General features: G+C 35.5%; 1 protein-coding gene across 2 annotated transcripts in view; it reads left to right on the top strand.

Annotated features, from left to right (window-relative positions):
- xrn2 (5'-3' exoribonuclease 2) overlaps window positions 1-22,700 on the top strand; it is a 256,764-nt gene that overhangs the window by 173,058 nt on the left and 61,006 nt on the right. For both annotated transcript variants that reach the window (XM_039748021.1, XM_039748020.1), the window contains one exon: window positions 1,465-1,586. In XM_039748021.1, coding sequence (XP_039603955.1) covers window positions 1,465-1,586 — 122 coding nt within the window. The remainder of the gene's footprint in view (window positions 1-1,464; window positions 1,587-22,700) is intronic.

Below are 22,700 nucleotides of genomic sequence, written 5' to 3'. Positions count from 1 at the left end.
TATTGTTAACTCACACTCAATATACACATAAAGCTGATTGTGATTTGTGGCAGTAGTAGTTTGATGTAGATTGTACTCAGTGTCTGTCTATTCCGTGCTTTTCTAATTTTTGAAACAATCTCCAACAGGGAGCCATGTGTTTGAATTGAAAATGATTAATCAGATTTCCACAAGGGAATTAAGAAAATATGCACAGATTTCAACTATACTACAGTCCATTTTTCTGGAAGATTTTTAACTTGAGGTTGTATCCCAAAATTGAATCTTAGAAGGCTTAAATTATATTTTAAAATTAATGACATTCCAAATTCTTTTTGAAAACCCAGCTTTCACTTGCAGTGAACTTTATTGTCTTTACTGATTTTGAATTTGCATGTAAACAGTCAGGTTGCCCTCTGAAGTTTGTGTATGAACATATACTGTATTAGGCAGAGGAGAAGGAACAAAGAAGTCCACAACAGCTAGTAAAGTAATTTTAATAGAAACAGGATTTTTTGCCTGCCTTGATGTTAAAACAGTTGAGCAGGCAAGTAATTGGAACATTTAATTTTCTATTATCGTTGGGTTGGAAAGTATGATAATGAGCTAGTATGTATTTTTTTTTATGTATTACTGAGTTTGGTTTTGTTTGTGCTTATGATGTTTTTTTTACACGTCTGTATTCAAACTTTTTTTTTTTTAATTATTATTATGTCTGAAGGATTTTGGTGTGTCAGAAGGTTTACTGACATACATTTAGTTGGTTTCAATACCTTGGGTATGAGAGTAGTGAGTGCATAACAAAGTAAAATAATACCCTAGGTATGACACAGTTATGATTACATATAAATGTCCATTGAGTATTTATCATTTTTCTGACTTCCATATGAACATAGTTTTGTATAAATAAGACCGCGTCCCAATGCAAGCAATTTCAAGGCAAGCTATTTAAAATCGGCCTTGAAAACCTGGTAATCATACGGTTTTTTTTTGTTTTTTTTTAAATGAACTGTTTTAATTGATGGTATAGCCATGGCTCTTCAATTATCTGCTGTGTCTTACAATTAATTTCAACGGTTTGAAAAGTTTGCTCCAGATATAGTGGGAATCCATCATTTTTTCACTCTTCTTTCTCCCACACAATCAAAAGCCACACAGATTTTTTATATGCTTATATCCTTTTATATTTTTTACCTCGTAATGTCTAACAGCATCTATCATTAGCCTTCTCATTGTAAATTTATTCTAACTGTATTTGGTTTTCACTTTATTTGGTTATGGAAGACTGTGTTTCTGTGTTACATATGCTTGTTGAGAGTGGAATTCTCTGACTGATTATGCACACTGATAACCGCTGGCTGTGAAAATACAGAACTAACAAATAAATAGGCAATGTTATATCTTTACCGTTCAAAAATGAAAAAGCTCTAAAAATTCTAAAGCATGCTTTGTATTTTTTTTTATAATGTGTTTTTTTTTTTAAAGTCATAATATGCCAAGAGAGCGAACAAGGGATGGTGCATACAGCAACGCACCACCACCAGGGACTTACCATCAGCCAGGACCAAATAGACAACAAAGAGCATCTCTGGCCCCACCAGCACAATGTAAGTTGTTTACCTATCTTAATTTAAATCAGGCTATTTGGTCGGTCTTTGATGTCTTTAAATATATTTGAATGTGATGAATGTTTCATTTTTATTCTGTGTCAATACAAGTAAATCTTAGGGGCTCTTGATAGACTTGTGCTATCATAAACAAGTGTTTATGTGCACTTGTTTCAGCTATTTGTACTGTTTGCTTTACCTAGGTTCTATGCGGTTTTAGCCCCAACACAGCCATCATGTTTACCAAGCACTTTTAATTTTCATTGTTTATTTATTTATTTATTTCACACGCTTTCTTTTTAGCAGCCTTTTTTAGATGAAACATATAAAACAGTTTTTCAGTCATCGTGATACAAGTAAAATATTTGGAAAATGACCTGAGGTGGTGCCAGAATCTACCAATCTCACAAAGCTGATGAGGCTGTGTCTTCAGTGTCATTTATTGTTAGCAATGTCTTTGTATCTATACTAATAAAAGGCAAAGCCGTCACTGACTCATCACTAATTCTCCAACTTCCCGTGTAGGTAGAAGGCTTAAATTTGGCAGGCTCTTTCCTTACAGCTTACTTACAAAAGCTAAGCAGGTTTCATTTCAAAATTCTATGCGTAACGGTCATAACTGAATCCTACTTATGTACATATATACGGCCATAGCCTGCAGCTCGGTCGCTGTGTGAGGCGGAGTTGCTTCACCCGTCACCATGTCTCCCATGTAGTTGGCTGCCTGCCTATATTGCGTCCCCCATACCCACGCCTCCCACGTAATTGAGTTCCTGCCCATATAAGGCCGTCCATCAGCAGCAATCCAATAAACACGCTGCCGCTACGAGGAGTTTGTCATGCCTAAAACGAATACGATTTTCGCGAGCTACAAGTTTAGTGAGAAGACGCAAGGAGTAAACGAGACTTTTGATCACTTTGTAACGGAGTTAAAATTGCTGGTGAAGGACTGTGCTTATGCAAATGAAGATGAGATGGTCAGGGATAGAATAGTGTTTGGCACAAACTCAGCAAAAGTGCGAGAGAAACTTTTAAGTGCTGGGTCTGAGCCAACATTAAATAAAGCCGTGGACATCGCAAGATCACATGAGATAGCAAACCTTCGATGCATGTACTCCGAGCATCTCACATGAACTGACTGTGAACGCAGTACGCAGACAACAGGCAAAAGCTCCAAAGAGAGCTGAACAAAAAACGCATTACACAATTGAGAAGGCAGCAAATGAATATGAAGTGAGTGACGCATACAAGCATATTCATAAGTGCAGCTACTGCGGAAACAAAGCACACGGTGGAAAAAGTCAATGTCCAGCTAAAGGAAGACGGTGCAAACGAAGATGAGATGGTCAGGGATAGAGTAATGTTTGGCACAAACTCAGCGAAAGTGCGAGAGAAACTTTTAAGTGCTGGGTCTGAGTTAACCTTAAATAAAGCCGTGGACATAGCAAGATCGCACGAGATAGCACAACCACTGCTGAGAACCTTCGATGCATGTACTCCGAGCGGCTCACGTGAACTGACTGTGAACGCAGTACGTACACACACAAAGCAAGAGCTCCAAAGAGTGCTGAACAAAAAACGCATTACACAATTGAGAAGGCAGCAAAAGAATATGAAGTGTGTGACGCATACAAGCATATTCATAAGTGCAGGTACTGTGGAAATAAAGCACACGGTGAAAAAAGTCAATGTCCAGGTAAAGGAAGACAGTGTAAAAAATGTGGTAAATTGAACCACTTCGCTAAAGTTTGCAGGACTGGGAAAGGTAAACCTGTGCATGCAGTGTGTGATGTCTCAGATAAAGAGGAAGACGAGCTGTTTATTGATGCAGTAAGAAAGGAACAACCCTCTGAATCTGAACAAGCCTTTGTAGACATATCAATAGGAAAGCAAGGTGTAAAGTTTAAGTTAAGTTCATAGACCCGCTGCCGCTAAATATTCGCTGGCAAATCCAGAACTTAATACTGGAAATGCCTGTTAAACATTTTAGATTCACGAGTACCGATTTGGGTAGTGAACACTTCAATGAATGAAAACTGTTATCTTTACATCTGTTGACAAACACGGAATATAACTTGAACACAACACATCCTCCAAATACGAACCTGATTGAAAGAAATAATGATAATCAAATCATTGATGACAGCAACACTCATATAACAGACACAAAACAATTACATTGACAATCATGTTACATTATTTTTAAAATGTTTCCTTTTCTTTTTCATAACTTCTTTAACACACAACTTCTCTGCTGCGAAGCGCGGGTATTTTGCTATTTTAATATAAATTTCTAAAAGAAAACTGCCAGGCAAAGAAGTACAGAAACCTTGTCTTTTTCCTGCATTACTGCACCTGCAGTCTCCTCAGATTTTTAAGTTGTTTGCATGTAAGTACGTATATTTCAGTCTTTACCTGTTTTTTCCTTAATTTTACATGTGATTTTCTTTTGGTGAGAAAAGCATGTTTAAATCTGTGGTTTGAGACTGTTAGTCATAATCGTGGGATTTGGCATCATGAAATTCCTTGGTGAGTCTCAAATTGTTTGTTGTGGCCTTTGGCAAATTCTATTGATGTGTGCTGTGATTTACAAAAATTATAGACATGAATGTGTTATTTAAAATTATTCATTTCAATCTAACAGTGATGGACTATGCTAGAAAAGTGGTTTAATGGTAAAGAAGTGCAACACAGACTTGCAGTAACTTTCTAAGTTTGAAGAGGTTTTGTTTTTCATTTTATTCATTTATTCTGTCAATGAAAATGATTTTAATTTATCCATTTTCATCTTTGCTTACTTTATTATACAGTAATATAATACAGCCTTATTGTTTTATTTGTGTCTGACATGAATGAAAACGATGAATTTGTACAGAACCAGCGAGTATGTAGCACTTGGCAAGTAGTGCACTTAATCACTACTTTATGGTCAAATACAAATATATGCCTTGGGGGCAAAAAAAAAAATGCAAACCACAGGGGTAGCTGAGTCAGTCTATTTGAATTCAACCAATTTTTAAGAAATATTTTTGGATGACCATTTTTGATTTTAATGAAATTTGGCATATGAATTACACATACCTTCCTGAGATAACTATTCTTAAAGTGTTGGTTATTTGAAACAGTGCCATTTTCAAGACTCAAAAAAGGCACGTGGGCAAAGGGTACTTTTTAACGCAATTGGTAAGAAAGTACTTTAAATCAGCTTTCAGCATAAAACTTTATGAAGTTTTTCAAAGTGATTTAGGAGCTATGAGGCTTTGAACTCCCAGAAAAAAATAAACTGACGTGACACACTAATCATACTCATTTGTTATCCTCTTATTTAATACAAACAGTCTAAATGTTAAAGAATATATTATTGTGTGGTTTGTTGCAAGGAGACCTATCTTGACCTGTTAGTGATTGAATTCAGGTTGATTTGAATTTTCCAGTCATGCTTCACTAGCAAGCTAGTGAATGTGCATGTTTGAGGCTCAGTTGCAGTGGAACTCTGCTACTTTCTAGTAGCATCTTGTTCACCTCTGTGTTTTACTTATCTTTTCTTGTGTTATTACTCTGATTGTCCTCCTTTGGTATTTTAAGTTATTGTAAATTTTTTAAATAGTTATCAGTACTGAATTAAGAGAGATTTGTTTGTCAGTTAAGTAAACCATTTGACCTCAAGATTTCTACCACCAATGAGGAGTGTTCTGTAGTTTGGATCACAATGAGTTAAGTTAACAGTAGCAGAAATTAGTGGAATACCTTCATTCAGAAGAAGTTGATTTTGGCTAATCTGAAAGACTTCTACCAAGCTTTTAAACATAACTGTCCAGAAACAAAAACATTCAGTACAGCTTCAAGCTCCTGCAAGAGCACACTAAGCTCGGTTTATTGTCAGTACAATAAAGCACATTAATTTAACTTTTGTTTGTTTTTGTACTCTTGAGCTTATCCTCTCCACTCTGAAACCACCCAGTTAATATTACATATTTAGACTTTAGGCCGTTTTTTTTTTAAATACTAGGGGGCTCTGCCTCCTGCTCGCTTCATTTGCAACCCCTGGGTTTGGTTAACCAGAAATACAATTTAAAGAGAGTTTTTTTTTTTTTTCATGGAAATTGTTACATACAGTACATCTGGAAAGTATTCACAGTGCATCACTTTTTTCACATTTTATGTTACAGCCTTATTCCAAAATGGATTAAATTAATTTTTTCCCTCAGAATTCTACACACAACACCCCATAATGACAATGTGAAAAAAGTTTACTTGAGGTTTTTGCAAATTTATTAAACATAAAAAAACTGAGAAATCACTTGTACATAAGTATTCACAACCTTTGCTCAATACTTTGTCGATGCACCTTTGGCAGTCATTACAGCCTCAAATCTTTTTGAATATGATGCCACAAGCTTGGCACACCTATACAATACAATACAATACAGTTTATTGTTGTATAGTCCAAAATCACACAGGAAGTGCCGCAATAGACTTTAACAGGCCCTGCCTTTTGACAGCCCCCCAGCCTTGACTCTCTGAGAAGACAAGGAAAAACTCCCAATAAAAACCTTGTAGGGTAAAATGGAAGAAACCTCGGGAAAGGCAGTTCAAAGAGAGACCCCTTTCCAGGTAGGTTGGGCGTGCAGTGGGTGTCAAAAGTAGGGGGTCAATACAATACAATACACAGAACAGAACAATTCCTTAATACAGCATAATAATAAAAATTTTAGAAGTACAGTTTAACAGTAGATGATATGACATAATTAGGTTTGGATATTTTTAGAGTCCTGGAGACCTCATCAATCTAGCTGCCTCCCCATTTGGCCATGCCACGGCTGAAACGTTGCCCCGATGAAAGGACCCCTCTTTCCCATGGTTCCTGTGATCCTCCATCAGGGATGACTTTACCATAGGCAGGCAAACAACTTGGCAGGTGGGCGTGGCACCAATTGCCACATTTGGGTACCGAGAAAAGAAACAGAATAGGTGAGGGTTAGTATTCAATTATAATTATCATGTTACTTATGTTTTAGTGCTAATGACTAACAACAGAGATGCAGTATGTACAGTTAATCAGCAGCTCTAGTCAGGATATGCTAAACTGAAGTAGTGAGTCTTCAGCCGGGATTTAAAGGCTGAGACTGAAGGGGCATCTCTTATGGAAGCAGGAAGACCATTCCACAGTTTAGGGGCCCTGTAACTAAAAGCTCGACCTCCCACTGTTATTTTATTAATCCTTGGAATCCTAAGCAGACCGGCATCTTGAGATCTTAATGTGCGCTCAGGTTTGTAAGTCATGATAAGTTCAGACAAGTAAGCGGACCTTGGCCATTTAATGCTTTATATGTTAAAAGGAGGATTTTGAAATCTGCCCTAAACTTAACTGGGAGCCAGTGTAAAGATTTAAGAACTGGAGTTATGTGTTCATATTTTCTTGTTCTTGTAATAATTCTTGCAGCGCATTTTGGATTAACTGGAGGCTGTATAGAGAACAGTTTGAACAGCCAGTGAACACCGCATTGCAGTAGTCAATCCTACTAGAGATAAATGCATGAATTAATTTCTCACAATCCTGTTTATTTAGAAAGCGCCTTAATTTCCTAACATTTTTAAGATGGAAAAAACATGTTTTGGAAGACTTTGTAATATGTGCTTTAAATGACATGCTAGAATCAAAGATAACTCCTAGATTGTGGGCTGATTCAGTAAAATTAATTGGGATTCCAACTGAGTTAAATGACGACAAAATATTGCTGTGATCAGCGTCATTCCCTCCAACAATTAACATCTCTGTTTTATCTGTATTTAAAGACAAGTAGTTCTCATTCATCCATTCCTTTAATTCACTAACACAACTAATTAAAGACAACATCGGAGAAACTTCATTTGATTTAAATGAAAGGTATAACTGGGTGTCATCTGCATACGAGTGAAAATTAACATTATGTTTCCTAATGAGAGATCCCAGTGGAAGCATGTAAAGTGAAAACAGTAAAGGTCCCAGTACTGAGCCCTGCGGGACACCATATTGAACTTCTGTGTATAATGATGGAGTACTGTCTGCACATTTCTGTACATACTGGAATCGATTTGATAAATAAGAACTGAACCAAGCGAGCACGGGGCCTGTAAGCCCAACATTGTTTTCTAGCCTGTGCAGTAAAATAGAATGGTCAATGGTGTCAAATGCTGCACTTAAGTCCAACAACATAATTACAGTGGAATTTCCTTCATCAGAGGATATCAGAATGTCATTTACAACTCGTGTTAGTGCCGTTTCTGTACTATGACCAGTGCGAAAGCCAGACTGGAATTTCTCAAATAAATTGTAATGCATAAGGTGTGACTGAAGCTGACTGGCGACTACTTTTTCTAGTATTTTAGAGAGAAAAGCCAAGCTTGCCTGAAGAAGGGGCCTGAGTTGCCTCGAAAGCTTGCATATTGTAATCTTTTTAGTTAGCCAATAAAAGGTGTCATTTTGCTTGGCTTTTCTCTACATTCATAATGGCTAACACGGTACAACAACCTAGTATTTTAGAGAGAAATGGTAAATTTGAAATAGGCCTATAGTTATTTAGTATGTGTGGGTCTAGGTCTGACTTTTTAAGTAAAGGTTTAATGACTGACACTTTTAGTGCATCAGGTACGGTGCCATGCAGTAATGAACTATTGATAACGGTTAGAATAGGCTGCAAGAACATCCATTGCACTTTTTACTAGTTTTGTTGGCACTGGATCTAGGGAACAAGTAGTGGGCTTCATTTTAGTAATTAAAGTTAAGACTTCCTGGTGAGTTACAGGATTAAAATTACTAAAGTGCTGAATGCAATGTGCGGCAGGGTCTGCTAAGCTAGTATTTGGTTTGTACTGTGATGATGAGATCTGGGATCTTATATTTTTAATTTTCTCATTGAAGAAGTTCATAAAGTCTGTGCTGCTAATATCTGATGGTATTTTGCACTGTTGATCTGAATTGCCATTTGTTAATTTAGCCACTGTTCTAAACAGTACCCGAGGATTTTTATTATTGCTATCTATTAATGTAGAATAGTATTCTGAGTGAGCTTTAAAGAGGGCTTTTTTATATTTATTTACACTCTCTGTCTATGCAATTTGAAAGACATGTAGCTTTGTTGTTCTCTATCTGCGCTCCAGTTTTCGACACTCTAATTTAAGAGCTCGAGTATTTTCATTAAACCAGGGAGAGTTTCTATGTGCTTTGATCACTTTTGTTTTAGGGGAGCCACTGTGTCCAGAGCATCTCTCAAGGTCACATTATAATGTGATATTAGCTGATCTAAATTGTTTTCCATGTTTACATCTGATGTTAACTGATCTAAATGGTTTTCCACAATTACACTCGACTTACTCAAGGTATCTATAAATTTTGAAGCAGAATTACAATCTAGATGTCGCACTGTCTTTGTTTTAATCTGCGAGTGCGCTGGCATGGGCAGAACTAAATCAAATGTAATTAAGAAGTGATCGGAAATAACTACATTTAATGGAGTAATATTTAAATTTTGAATTTCAACTTTGTAAGTTATAATTAAATCTAATGTGTGGTTATGATTATGAGTTGGACCTTTGACAATCTGACAAAATCCTACTGAATTTAACAAATAAGTAAAACATTTGCTAAAAGTGTCAGTTTCCACATCAATGTGTACATTAAAATCCCCCATCAGAACTACGTGATCATAATTTATAGCCAAATCAGACAAAAGGTTGCTAAATTCAGTCATGAACAATGGATATGGCCCTGGTGGTCTGTAGACTAGCACTATAATTGTGTTGGAATCTGTTTTAATATTTAAAGTGAATGCCTCAAAGGATGTAAAGTTGCCTAAATTTTTAGGAGTGATTTGCATTTTGTTACAATGAATTATTCCAAGACCTCCTCCTCGACCAGAATCTCTAGACTTATGAAGGAACGAGTATCCATCTGGTGACGCCTCAGCTAGGGGAACAGTGTCATATTTACTAAGCCAGGTTTCAGTAAGAAGACACACATCAGATTTTGTACTTAATATGATATCATTTACCAAAACAGCTTTGGTGCCAAGAGAGCGAATGTTCAATAAACAGCATTTAAAACTGCATGGTTCTTTCTGAACTGCTGATATATTTTTTGTTTTAATTTGAATTAAATTTCTATTACAGATGCCCCTGGTGGAGTGTCTGGTTTTATCTCTTGGTCTAATTATACACCTTATTTTTTGGTTATCAATTAATTTATGGTTTGTATCAAGACTAAATTTACTGGATGCCCCACAATAGGGATTATGGGTAACAGCTTCAGGAAAATAACAGGTGGGATAAAGAACAGCCTGTGATTTAAGATCAATAAGTGCATGTGAGGTAAACCCTGTTTTTGAAATTCTGTTGTGTAAACAAATGTATGCACTGATTTCACCGAATGCCATTTTGAGTTCTTTCAGTAAAAATAAGACCTTCTGATAAAACAATCTACTTGCGTATGTGGGAATATCCTGAGCCGATGTAGCCAGTGGCATTGTTCTCAAGAAACTGCGGATTTCTGGCCATTATGGATTGCACGCCATTGTAATAAATAAATGTTGCCGACCAATAGTTTGTGATATTGCCATGCATCATGAAATAACTGTTGAGATGCTCTTGGACTACCTTGATATGATGATGATAATATTACTGCTTTACCTATTTTGAATTTTTCTAAAATATTGATATTTGAATTTTGAGCGTGATCAATGAGACCTTGCATATGTTCCGTTCTAAGTTTTGCTTGATTCGATTTAATATAGAAGAGATGATTAGCTGTGACTTTTAGATACACAATAATGCAATGTTGCGATAGACGTTGAGATGACAGAAGTGGGTTAAATACATTGGAACGTATTGCTAATTTTGACCCAGAATATTGTGTGGTTGATGTTTGTTTTTCAGAGTGCATTTGTTTCATATTGTACGACCATCCTGTTTCACCATCTGGGAAAAGCAAAGGAAAGACTAAAGGATCTGAATATGGCGATGTATTTGACAGAAATGATAAATCGTTCTTTGCTTTTGGATATACACGAATATCTACGCTGTCTTTGATATCTTCGTCTTTCGAAATTATCATTGACAATTCATCACATGTTGGTTTATTATAAATGCGACAGCTATCTTTTCAGATTCATATAGAAATCCAAGAAAATTTCTTTCTGCGTTTTGCAGATAGTTTGTTTAAAGTTTGATACTTTTGTGCGTATGGATTTGTATCCATTATTAACTGTATAATTTCTAATACGTCTGATCGTTTAACTCTTTCGATTCTATATTGCATCGCTTCTCCGTGATCATAAATATACACCTGACCGAATTGGGGTTTCTTCGAAATTAAACTTTTCGTAGCTTTTATTGTTGTGGGACCACAGATTCTCATAGCGTATGGTCTATTGTGTAAATCTACGTTTTGCTCATTGAATGATGTGAATGCAAAAAGATTATTGTAGACGCATATATTTTACCTGTACTGTTTGTGGATTTCACTTTCACCAAACAAAAAATCTTTTAATTCTCGCAGATACGCCTCTTTATTGGGAAGCAACACTACTTTTCTCTGATGGCAACACGAATTAGATCTACAAGTCTCCGACTTAATCTTTAAAGCCTTACAATATCTACATACTTCTGACATATCACCTATGTCTGTATCTGCAATCTTTTTTTGCTGTTTAATTATTTCACAGAGTAATTTTCGTTTGTTAGCGCTAATGCGATCTTATTTTTTCTGATACTTTTGAATTTTACTACTTTCATAAGTTTTAACTTGCTTTTCATGTTAGAAAATGGTTGTAAGAAGGGCGTGCCAACAACTGAGAAGTTAGATGACCGTGATCTTGTTTGGAAATGTTTGTGAGTAGGGCATGACTTGCAAAGGTCACCGTCTTATTGGACTTGCTTCCAAAGGATATCAGTATGACGTGACTTGACTATGTCGTGGGATGTGAAAGTGTCTCTCTTCAAATGATCGTGTATCGTCGCTAAAACGTCTCATCCCAAGTTTATTGTAAAAAAAAAAAAAAGAGAAGAGGATTAAAAAAGTGAACAGTGTCTTGTTTTAGTGAATTTTTTCACAACCCCTTTGAATAATAAATATAATTATATAATTTAATTTTACCCTTTCTGCCACCTGCATTTTTAGAGGCTCTAATATTGTTTTTTTAAATGCAGTAAAAATAAAATTTAATATACTTAGTACCCCTGCTCATGTGTTTCTTTATCAAATTTGACTTTTTACTTTATGCAGGCAGATTTATTAAATGTTCCTAATCCCAAAGGAAACAGAAGCACAAAACAGCAATACAGACTCACAGAAGAAATACTATCAAATACTAGATAGGCAGATAAGTAAATAATGAAAGTATATTGTGCAAAAATAGCAAACTAAGGAATGCAATTGTCTAGCCTAAGCAAGCATTGAACTGCCTGATAGTAGCGGGCAGAAAAGGTCCCCATGGGTGCTTCCTAGTGCACTGTGGAGGAGCGAGTCTCAGAAAGCAGTCTTGGTGTACTCTGCTGTGCAGTGTTGCTTAAATGGAGATGACCTTCATTAAAGAGTCATGAGAAATTAATTTTACGATCCGCCATCACAAAAGAACAGCCTATTACATGTATAAAAAAAATCTGCATAAGAAAGAAAAGAGTTTGAAACCAAGTGCTATGGGCAGATTAAATTATAAAACAAACTCTTTGTGTCACAACCACAAAATGTTTGTTTGGAGAAATAAAAGAACTAGCTAAACACCTTTCTATCTTGAACTGTGCATGCAAGAATACAACAATATAGATGATTCATTGCTGGCGATAGATGTTTGCCAGCTGTAATTTTTGACAGAGAGGGTGTTACTAAGTACTTTCTTACTAGGGTGACCAAACTTTTGTAAATGCCACATTTACAGTTTTGTATTTTTGTTTTTTTTAGTTCATCAAAAAATTGTAACTTAGTATTAACATTGTCATAAAATTGCCATTTTTTACTTTGTTTGCTGTTGAACTTATATTTACATTTTTTTAAATTAATTTTATTGTAATCATTCCATACAAATCGATCAATTTTTTACAAAAAATAGGATTGAGAACAAGTCGACCCCCACCCCAGAGAGAGAGGGCAAGGCCAACGGGTTAAAACTTAATGCTTGTAAACATACCGAAATTGATGAGTTTGATAGGCCAATAGAGATGAATGGAGAAGAAAAAGAAATGCAGAAATAATTGCTTCCTCTGTGCTTTAAGAGCTTATTCTAAAATATTATTGATTAGATCCTGCCATGATTTGAAAAAAATCTGTACAGATTCTCTAATTGAATATTTGATTTTTTTCCAGTTTCAAATAGAGTAACACATCGGTTTCCCACTGACTTAAAAGAGGAGAGTTAGGATTCTTCCAGTTTAGCAAAATAAGTCTGCGTTTCAAAAGTGTAGTGAATTTAATCACAGTTTGTCCTTCTCCACTTTAAACCCATCTGGAAGAACACCAAACACAGCTGTTAATGGGTTAGGAGGTATTGTGACACCAAGGCTGTCTAAAAGGTAATTAAAAATTTTGGTCCAGAATGATGTTAATTTGGTGCAGGCCCAAAACATGTGACCCAGTGAGGCTGGGACTTGATTGCAGTGTTCGCAATTTGGATCCTGCCCTGGAAACATTTTGGAGAGTTTTAGGCGAGACAGATGTTCTCAATATATAATTTTGAGTTGAATAATTGTATGCTTTCGCATATGGAGCTCAACTGAATTCTCTGCATTGCTATTTTCCCACTCCTTTTCTGATTCGTATATTGCTGAAGAGATCTTTTTCCCAGCGTCCTCTTGGATCTTTGAAAGGGAGTGACTGTAAAATAATTTTATATATTGCAGAGATGGTGTCTAAGTCCTTGATATTGAGCAATGTTTTTCAAGCATGGACGAGGGTGCTAGATGGGGAAAACTGGGCAGGTTCTGTTTAACAAAGCTCCTAATTTTGAAGATAGTGAAACTAAGGTGTAGCTGGAAAGTTAAATTTGGAATGTAATTGTTCATAAGATGCCAAGTTATTGTATATATAAATATCTCTAAGCAAGTTAATCCCAAATTATTTCCAAATATTAAAAACTGCATATGTTTGCGAAGGTTGAAAGAGGTGGTTCTCTTGCAGAGGTGCCACAGATAGAAGCTTCTCCATCTTAAAATGCTTTCTACATTGGTTCTATATTCTGAATGAGTGAAGCACAATTGGGTTATCAGTATATTGCCATATAAATTAAAATATTTAATTTGGCCAGATGTGTCCAGATTGCATAGAACTGTATTTTTCTTGTTATATTTTATAGCAATGGAATATAGCCTAGTGTTTTACATAGTACCAGGTATCAATGGAAAGCTATTGAATTAGAGAACATGAATCTCTTAATGATGGTGTTAATTTGTCTAATTACTGTACAAATATATGCCAAGGATAGCAAAAAACAACGCCATGGTTGTCCACAAAGTGTAGGCATACACTTGTAAATGGAATGGTACAGACTCGCATTCATTTTTATTAATTAAATAAAAGCTGTTTATTTTACATTCATTTTCATCCATTTTGTTTGGTCTCATTGTTTTATAAGCTGACAATTTAAAAAATCATTTTCTTTCTGTTTTAGTACAATTTTTACATTATATAATGCCAACCACAACTGACGTGGCCAGAAAGCTGAATATTTTAGATAAGCTTTATTAATCCCAGTGCGAAATTTAGGTGCATACAGCATTGTAAACATAACAAAATAAAGATACAGACTCGTGAAACAAATTAGATAATCAATCAATCGAAAAGATGCTTGTAGATAATTAATAAATACAATAAATGTATATTGTACAGAAGTAGCAAAATAACAGTATAATTATTTAGTCTAAAATGTCAGGGGAAGCATTGGATTGCCTGATAGATGCTGGGGGAAAAAAGATCCCCAGAGGCGGCACTTAGCACCATGGTGAAATGAGCCTCTGGCTAAAAGTGCTCCAAGAGGACACCTCCTGGTGGAGTTGATGGGAGGGTATTTTTTAATGATGGCATCCAGTTTTGCCAACCTCCTCTTTGATGATAGGTTGAAATATCTCTACAGACTATACCAAGACCCCCTGAAACAGTATAGGTCGACAGTAGAATGTGTCTCAAAGTAAGGAACATATGTAACAAATGAGATTTGTACCTAGAACATACAGTAGCATTTCTTGGTTTTATCAACAAGTTTTAAAGGTTTTGGCCCTACAAGAGGACTTTTTGAAAGGGTTTTTTATATCAGAATTTCAGATAGGGAATTGAGCTTAGCTATTCAGAAAACGTTTTGCACAGACGGCACAATTCAGCTGAATTATAACATACATGTGTACATCAGGCACACACCTCGTTTAAAACTGTCTAAAATTAATCTGGAACAAGATCTGAGTTGTGAAAACTGCTAATAGGTGCCCAGTTCACTAGGTTCTATGTTCTGGGAGTGCTCTATTCTTTAACTGATTTGGGTGAAAATTCTTTCTGATCGTCTTGGATCAAATATCAGCATCAGATACTTCATCTCAATATTTGGGGTAACATCAGATAATAACAAAGGAAAAGTCTATTATGGTGTCTTGTACAACATTACTTTCATAAATACTCATCTTGCCTAATTGGAAGGATCTTAATGCACCTTTCACATCTCAATGTTTCATCTGTGCTGCAGTTTTAATATAATGTGAAGAATTGTGGGTTGTATGGTGGCACAGTGGTAGCACTGCTGCCTCACAACAGAAAGACTGAAGTTTATGTCCCGAATGCTCCCCGCATGGAATTTTCATATTGTCACTGTGCCCACATGAGTTTCCTATGAGTGTTCTGGTTACCTTCTACAATCCAAAGACATACTGGTTAGGCAAATTGGTTTTGTTAAATTGACCCTAGACTCTGTGGCTTTATTTATTTTATTTATTTATGTATTTATTTTTGGGAACACCATTCTTGTATTGCTTACATGTTTATATTTACCTGTATTGTGTACTGGTACTGTAGATGTGTTTTGTTGTCTTGAAAATATTTACTGTTTTCAGTATTTTTTATCAATTTGAACAGTTATACAGTGGGTCTTGGTCTTTTAACTAATGATTCTAATCACTGCTAAATTTTGCTTACATCATTATTAATAAGTTTCAATTTGTCTCTGTAGATTACTTTAAAATCCTTTATTTAAATTACTTCTGTACAATAAAGTTTAAGCTTTAATGTCAGTATATACAATATTGTATTCTGTAGTCTGAATTGATGTATTTTTCATAGCAAATAATATGGCTTTAAGTTAACCCCTTAATAGTTCAATATCCTTTTAACAATTCTTAATCTTTTAAAACACTAGGGGGCTCTGCCCCCCCCTCGCTTCGCTCTCCAACCCCCAGGTTTGGTTTACCGGATATGCAATTTAAAGAGATTGTTATTTTAATGGGAATTGTTACATATGCATTATTTTCACTTTTACTTTAAAACTTTTGTAAAAGCAATACTTACCCTTTATTTCCGGCCCCAGGTGTGGCTAAATCTCTTTCTCACAGGACATATAACGCTGCTTGCGTTGTGAAAGGGGGATGATCGCACGCTAAGGAGTTGTAGTCGGATCATCTCCTGGCTTGTTGCTGCTGGAGAGCTGCATTTTGTGCTTGTTGCGCTTAGCGTTGATCATTTCAAAACCTGTACAGCAGCTTTCCTTGTGAATTGAGGTGGGGGGGGGCTGAACACATGCTAAGGAGAAGTGGTCAGATCATCTGCTGGCAAGCTGCGTGTTCTGCTTGTTGTTGTTTTAAGAGCTGGGAGCACATGATGTCTGTCTGCCAAAAGCATTCCAACAACTGCTTGGTTAGATGTCCGTGAACTTGTCTTGCGTGACGTTAGTGTCTTTCACAGGATGTCAAATTGCAATCTCTTGGCACCAAGTCTCATATTTATGGTCCCCGCGAGATGCTCCGTGGCCAGTCTTTTTCATCTCGCAGGTCTTTAAAGTGTCTTCTGAGAAGATCATGTCTCGTCTCCCTTCCACCAAGAATTTTTTTTATAATAGAGAGATGGGATGAGTTAGTGTTTCCCAATATTATATGTACACATTTGTCCACTTCTGCTTTTCCCAGAGTGCTGGTTCTGATCTGTTCTGTGAGTAAAACCTTCTGTACTGTTCCAAAATACAGTAGAAACTAAGGTTATGTTCATTCAAGACTGAAACCAGGAGACACTGCTTCACACAGAGTGTGAATCTGGAAAAAAGATTTGTTGAGTTACAGTATATACCTGAAGCAGAGACCCAAGTGGCTTTCAGAACAAATTTTGAAAATTGGAACAAATCCGCTATTAGTGCCTTATGAGCCTGATGCACTAAAATGGTCATTCAAAGACAAATCTCCCATTTTTGTATCCTAAGATGAAATCTGTGAGTATTAATTGGACAGAAATACAAATAGATTTCTGATTGAATATTTCTTTGAAAGATTTTATAATTGTTAAATATGTTCTTTGTGTGATTAAGAACCTGACATAATTATTACACATGAAACCTTAGGATTTTAATTTAATTCTGATGACTGCTGGTCTACTCATACAACTCACATTTGGTAAAATTGGCCTTGGTGGTGTTAGTATCTGTAATTTTTATATTTCAATAGGCAAACTGATTAAGTATATTCAAATCAATAAAATGCTGAAGGAAAGAAGTGTGGGATAGAAGCTTTATTGATATATTTTGCTGATATGAAGGTCTGTACCTTTAATACCTACTAATAATGTACATGTTGTTTATTCTTTTGCAACTTTTTCTAGTAATGTGTGGAATTTAAAATGGTAGTGTACTCTTCTGGAAGGGCAATGCGGTCAATCAAAGACTACCTTTCCTGTGAGTCTTTCCTTTGGGTGTTTCCAGCCGTAATTCTCTGATTTGACTTTGATGTGCCAATTTGCAGTTGATGAATAATTGTCTGGTTGCTGATAACTTGAGAGAGTCAAGTGCCTTCTGGTGGCACTCAATGCAAATGGGATATTTGGTTTCTGCAAATCAGAATGGTATCTGATGTATGTCTGCCTTTTCAGTGGGTAAACTTGCCAATTAGCTGTGTTTGAAAAGTGATTTTTGATTAGTGCAATCAGTAAACACTGAGGCTTTTCCTTGATTGTCCTACTGATTAGATGAGTTGTCACTTGAGAAGTTGGTGGAGATTTTAATTTATGGCCTTATAGTCCTGAAAAGTACAGTAATTACATTATCCATTTTCTATAGTTCAGTACTAGGATTAAAATTCATTGGCATTGTAAATTGTTACAACCTCATTTTGTCTGTTAAAGTGCTATAGTAATGATTTTTTTAAGTAAATGTTGGAAGCCATATTTAGATATTGATGGAAATAAATGCATTCCTTTTGACCTGGAACGCCTTAACTGAACACAATTTATATTTGATTTTAAATATAAATCAACCTGCGTATCCAGACCTACTGCCCTTGCCCGTTTTCTTTGGCCATATTCTAACTGTATCTCTTAGTGGTGGTGGCTGTGCATCATTCCTTGTGTGTGTAGCAGCTTTTTCTTTTTAGACCACAGTGAAATAAGTTTTGTTTTTTTTTCCCCTCATAACATTTTCATAACATTCATGATTTTTTGAGCATTTGTGATCATTTTTTTAGATTTTTTTTTCAGTAAACTTAAGGTTACCTTTGCTTAAAATAAGGTAAATAAGCCCACATATTATTTTGCATTGCATCTCCAAACAAATTGCTTAGATATGTAAAATTGTATTTGTTTTAATGCAAATTTCCTTTAGATTTCTGTATAATACTAGCCGTCTGTTAATAAACAGAGGTTTGTTCCTTACAGGTTTTCAATAATTTTAAAAAAAAAAAAATTTAAATTATATGTGACTGAGTGAAGTACTCTGGCTTCAAAATAATTAAACATAGTGTATTACTTTAAAGACCTTAAAAAGGTTTTTTCAGATTGCACTAACTTGCAGACATTTAACATAAATGTTACTTCACCACACATTTAACATAGTAAAAATGATGTTGCTATGTAATGCATGGTTTCTATGAATATAGTTATTTACTTTTTTGTTGTTTTATGGTTTTAGTAGGAAATGCCAAACTCATTAATAGTTTGCATTTTGCTATTCTAAATAAAGCAATGATTTCTGATTGTACAGAATTTAATTTATTGCTGATATGATTAAAGTTTTAATTTGCATCTAGCTGACTTAAAGATGTGCATGTTAAATATTGAAAACTGCATATTGGCTCTGTGTGTGTGTGCATACACATGCATACCATGCTGTAGTCCGGCCTCTCAGTGTTTGTCCCTGCCTAATGCCTAGTACTGCTGATATTGTCATTGCTCTCCCATGGATGTGAATTCAATCAATGCGTTAGAATGTGAACAGATGAATCGTTTACATCATAATGCTTAGGACTAAATGATTAGATCCTATTTTACTACATTTTTGTCTCTTGGTGTATTCATTTAGTTATCATTTGTACTTTTTACTGATGTTTTTTACTTGTTCATAAAAGTATTTTCCGTTATTAAATGATAGTGTTTTTCATTGAATTGTCCTTGTTTCCTCGTGTGTGAAAAGAAAGTGGTTTTAAAAGAAAATGTTTGGTGAAATTTCTGATTCGAAAATTTTGTGATTCTGCACAAAAGTATTCTCAGAGTCCTTATAGTAACAGAAGCCAAAGCAATCCTATGGGATAAACTCTTTTAGGTAATCAGAAGATACGTTTCTCTCCTGGCTGGTATGTTAATGGGTTTTAGAGATTTTACTTATACATATGGGTAGGATAACCAGGCTTATTTTAAATCAAATACCTTTGATAACCACTAAGAAATAGTAGTGGTGGAAGTCAAATAATGTTCAGAATATTTGTGTTATACATATAAGGATGTTGTATTGAAAGTCACTATTTAAAAATAAATCAAATTTATTAAAACAAAAAAAATCAAAGACAAGAACAGTCATTGAAATGTAAAATAGCAATTGTTTCACTCAGGATTTTTTGCACACCCAGAGCTGAATTTTACAGTATTTTAGCAGTATTGTATAGATTTTTCAGATTTGTTTCTGCCCAACACTTATGATTAGTTTTTAAATAATTTTGGTTTATGTGTGTCATTGCCATTAAAATTGACAGCGTTCTGTTTCTTAAAACACACCTATTTACAACACATTTTAAGACAGATTTTTTTCCCCACATTACTCTGCTTTTGGTTCTACAGTTGAACTAATAAGAGAGATTTAAATGCTTCATCATTGCCCTAAAGGTATTGTTCCGCACCTGATCCCGTTCTAGTTCACTCTCAAACCTAATATCCCTAAATTACAGCTGTTTTTAAGCTAGTATCCAAAGCAGTAGGCGAAAGACAGTTTCCTGTCTCAATAATGACAGGGTTAAATGATTGCCTTTTGATATTCCTTTTATTATAATATTGCCTTTAAAACCACTATTTTGTACCTTTTCATTGTAAACAATGCTCATTTAGCTATGGTACCTCGGCCGGTTTTCAGTTTTACAAGTAATCAGCATCTTAATTTTCTGTTCACTTGAAATGTATTGCCTCATTTAAGGAGATGTGATAAAAGGTCACCAGACCTGTATTTTTGCCGACAGTCTTTAAAAAATTTTTAGTTTAAGTTTTTTTATGTTACTCCTTGACAGTTTTGCTTCTACTCACTGCACTTTTGTCTCTTCCTGCAAAGTATCAAGTCAGTTTTTCTGTTAACAAAGTAGTTTCAGAATTCTGTTTAAAACTAATTTTTATAGAAATTTATAAGCTGCAGTAAATAAAAAAAAATATGTATAAATAACGTGAAAGAAATACTTTTAATGCATTTTGTATGTAGAGCTGTTTTCTTTGTGAAACATATACATTTCCACAGTCCCTCAATGGCCAGTGGCCTCTATTAGCAACAAAGTATAGCTGAGATATATAAAAAAAAAAAAAACTGTATTAATGACTTTGCTGAATGTGTTTGGGATATTACAAGCAATTTTAGTAATTTCTTAGTAATGTGTATTATAAGCAGTGCAAAGTGCACCCAGCTCCACTCCTATCTTCATATTGTGCACACAGAGAATCCTGTTTTTGTGAATTACTGTGGTTTTAAGTATAACTAATATCTAGGTATGTGTAAATCACCAACAAATAATAAAAAGGATATAGAGTAAAAATTTTTGTTAATCAGTAGTTATTTTTCCTATCATGAGACCAATAAAATATTGTCATTAAAAATAAGGCATGACATCAGTTTTTTGGTCCGCTAAACAACACAGGAAACATAGCTGTATAGTCTGTCAGTATAGTATGTTGAGATCTTGTTTACTCAGTTTTTTTAATTACACATTCTCTGTATTGTTTTCATTATTTTGAGAGAGGGTTTTTATATTCAGGGAATTCTCTGGAAGTACTTAGATTGTGCTTTGTACAATCACCTTTAACATTGCCATTTTGTTGGTGTAATCATGCTAGACTGACTGGAGGTGGGTGGTGTGTCACAAAGTCACATGAAGGCATAAAGATGGGCCCCATGTATTTCCTGGTCATCCGACATTATGAAATTCAGAACAAAACTCATTTTGTTGTTCCATGATCCTGAAGTATTCTGTTCTTGACCCATACTTTTGTTTTGATTTTGTTTTCTGGGTGGTGTTTTGGTTCTATATGCAAGTATGATTAAGTTCCCAGTTTTGAACTTTAGCTTAGTTGTGCCTGTCCCCTGTTTGCTAACATTAAATAACTCTGCTGTCTTGTGGCAGAACATCAGAAAACTTGGATCTAATAAAATGAGAATTTCCAGGATGACACATCAAACAGAAGGACTGAGACACCTTCAGGTTATTTTGATTTAATTGTAATAAATAATGGGGAACTAAATATAATTTTCTTATGTTTGGGAGGTGCTCGTCCTTGGCCACAGCCTGTTGCTGATAGTAGTAATAGCAGCAGCAGCTGCTTAAAAGAGGCATCATTCCTATATTCTGTGCGTTACATCCTCGGAATTTTCAGAGATTCCTTAACAAATGCAGAATTATACTTGAATTACAATTTCAGGCATACTCCACAGACTGGTGTATGTATTGCTCGCATGATGACTTTGCCAGATGATAAACCCCTGCAATGGGTACCCTCCATATATAATATGAATTATCCTTTCTGTTAATCACTGGTCATCTTTGTTAGACAATTCAGAGAAATATTTGGCGCATGGGTCCGTTCGGAGGTAGCTGCCAATTGTATTCTCAGTATAACTAGTTGAATAAGCATATCAGTGAAGTTATAACTTTCAGAATGTTAGTTGTGAAGGAGGGGTGGGATTAAGCCTTGTTAATTTGTGTAAAATAGGTTTGGCAACAAACAGATTTACCAGTCTCAGTGTTGGTAATACTTTGGATGAAATTATAGATTCAGTCCAAAAAAATTTCCACTCCTATCTTAAAAAGGAAGATGGAGTGCAGACAAATGTGGAATTTTTCATGTGCACAAGAAAATTAAACAAGCCCATAAAAATAAGAACGACTAATATAAATTAGGAGATGACCACATGTTAATAAAAAAAAACAATTTATTGTAGACATCCAGGGTATGTTACAGGGAAATTAGCCTAATCTGTATGAGGGTTAGGAAAGTGGGCACTTGTAGTGAAGCCCTTTTTACAGGTTTATTACAAGCTCTATGGGTGAATGTGTTTGACAAAATTAAATAAATAAATGAAAATCGCATGAAATGAGAGCATAAATGTCATGAAATGTCAGTCAGTCATTACACAACCTGCTATATCCTAACACAGGGTCACAGGGGTCTGCTGGAGCCATTCCCAGCCAACACAGGGCGCAAGGCAGGAACAAACCCCAGGCAGGGGCGCCAGCCCACCACAGGGCATACACACATACATACAAAGCACACACACTAGGGACAATTTAGGATTGCCAATGAACCTAACCTGCATGTTTTTGGACTGTGGGAGGAAACTGGAGCACCCGGAGGAAACCCATGCAGACACGGGGAGAACATGCAAACTCCACACAGAGAGGACCCGGGAAGCGAACCCAGGTCTCCTTACTGCCTGAGAGCCAGCAGTGCTA

Source organism: Polypterus senegalus, chromosome 3 (genome assembly GCF_016835505.1).
Source record: "Polypterus senegalus isolate Bchr_013 chromosome 3, ASM1683550v1, whole genome shotgun sequence".
Taxonomy (NCBI): domain Eukaryota; kingdom Metazoa; phylum Chordata; class Cladistia; order Polypteriformes; family Polypteridae; genus Polypterus; species Polypterus senegalus.
The sequence above is the reverse complement of the archived record's forward strand: the minus strand, read 5'-3'. Positions and strand labels throughout refer to the sequence as shown.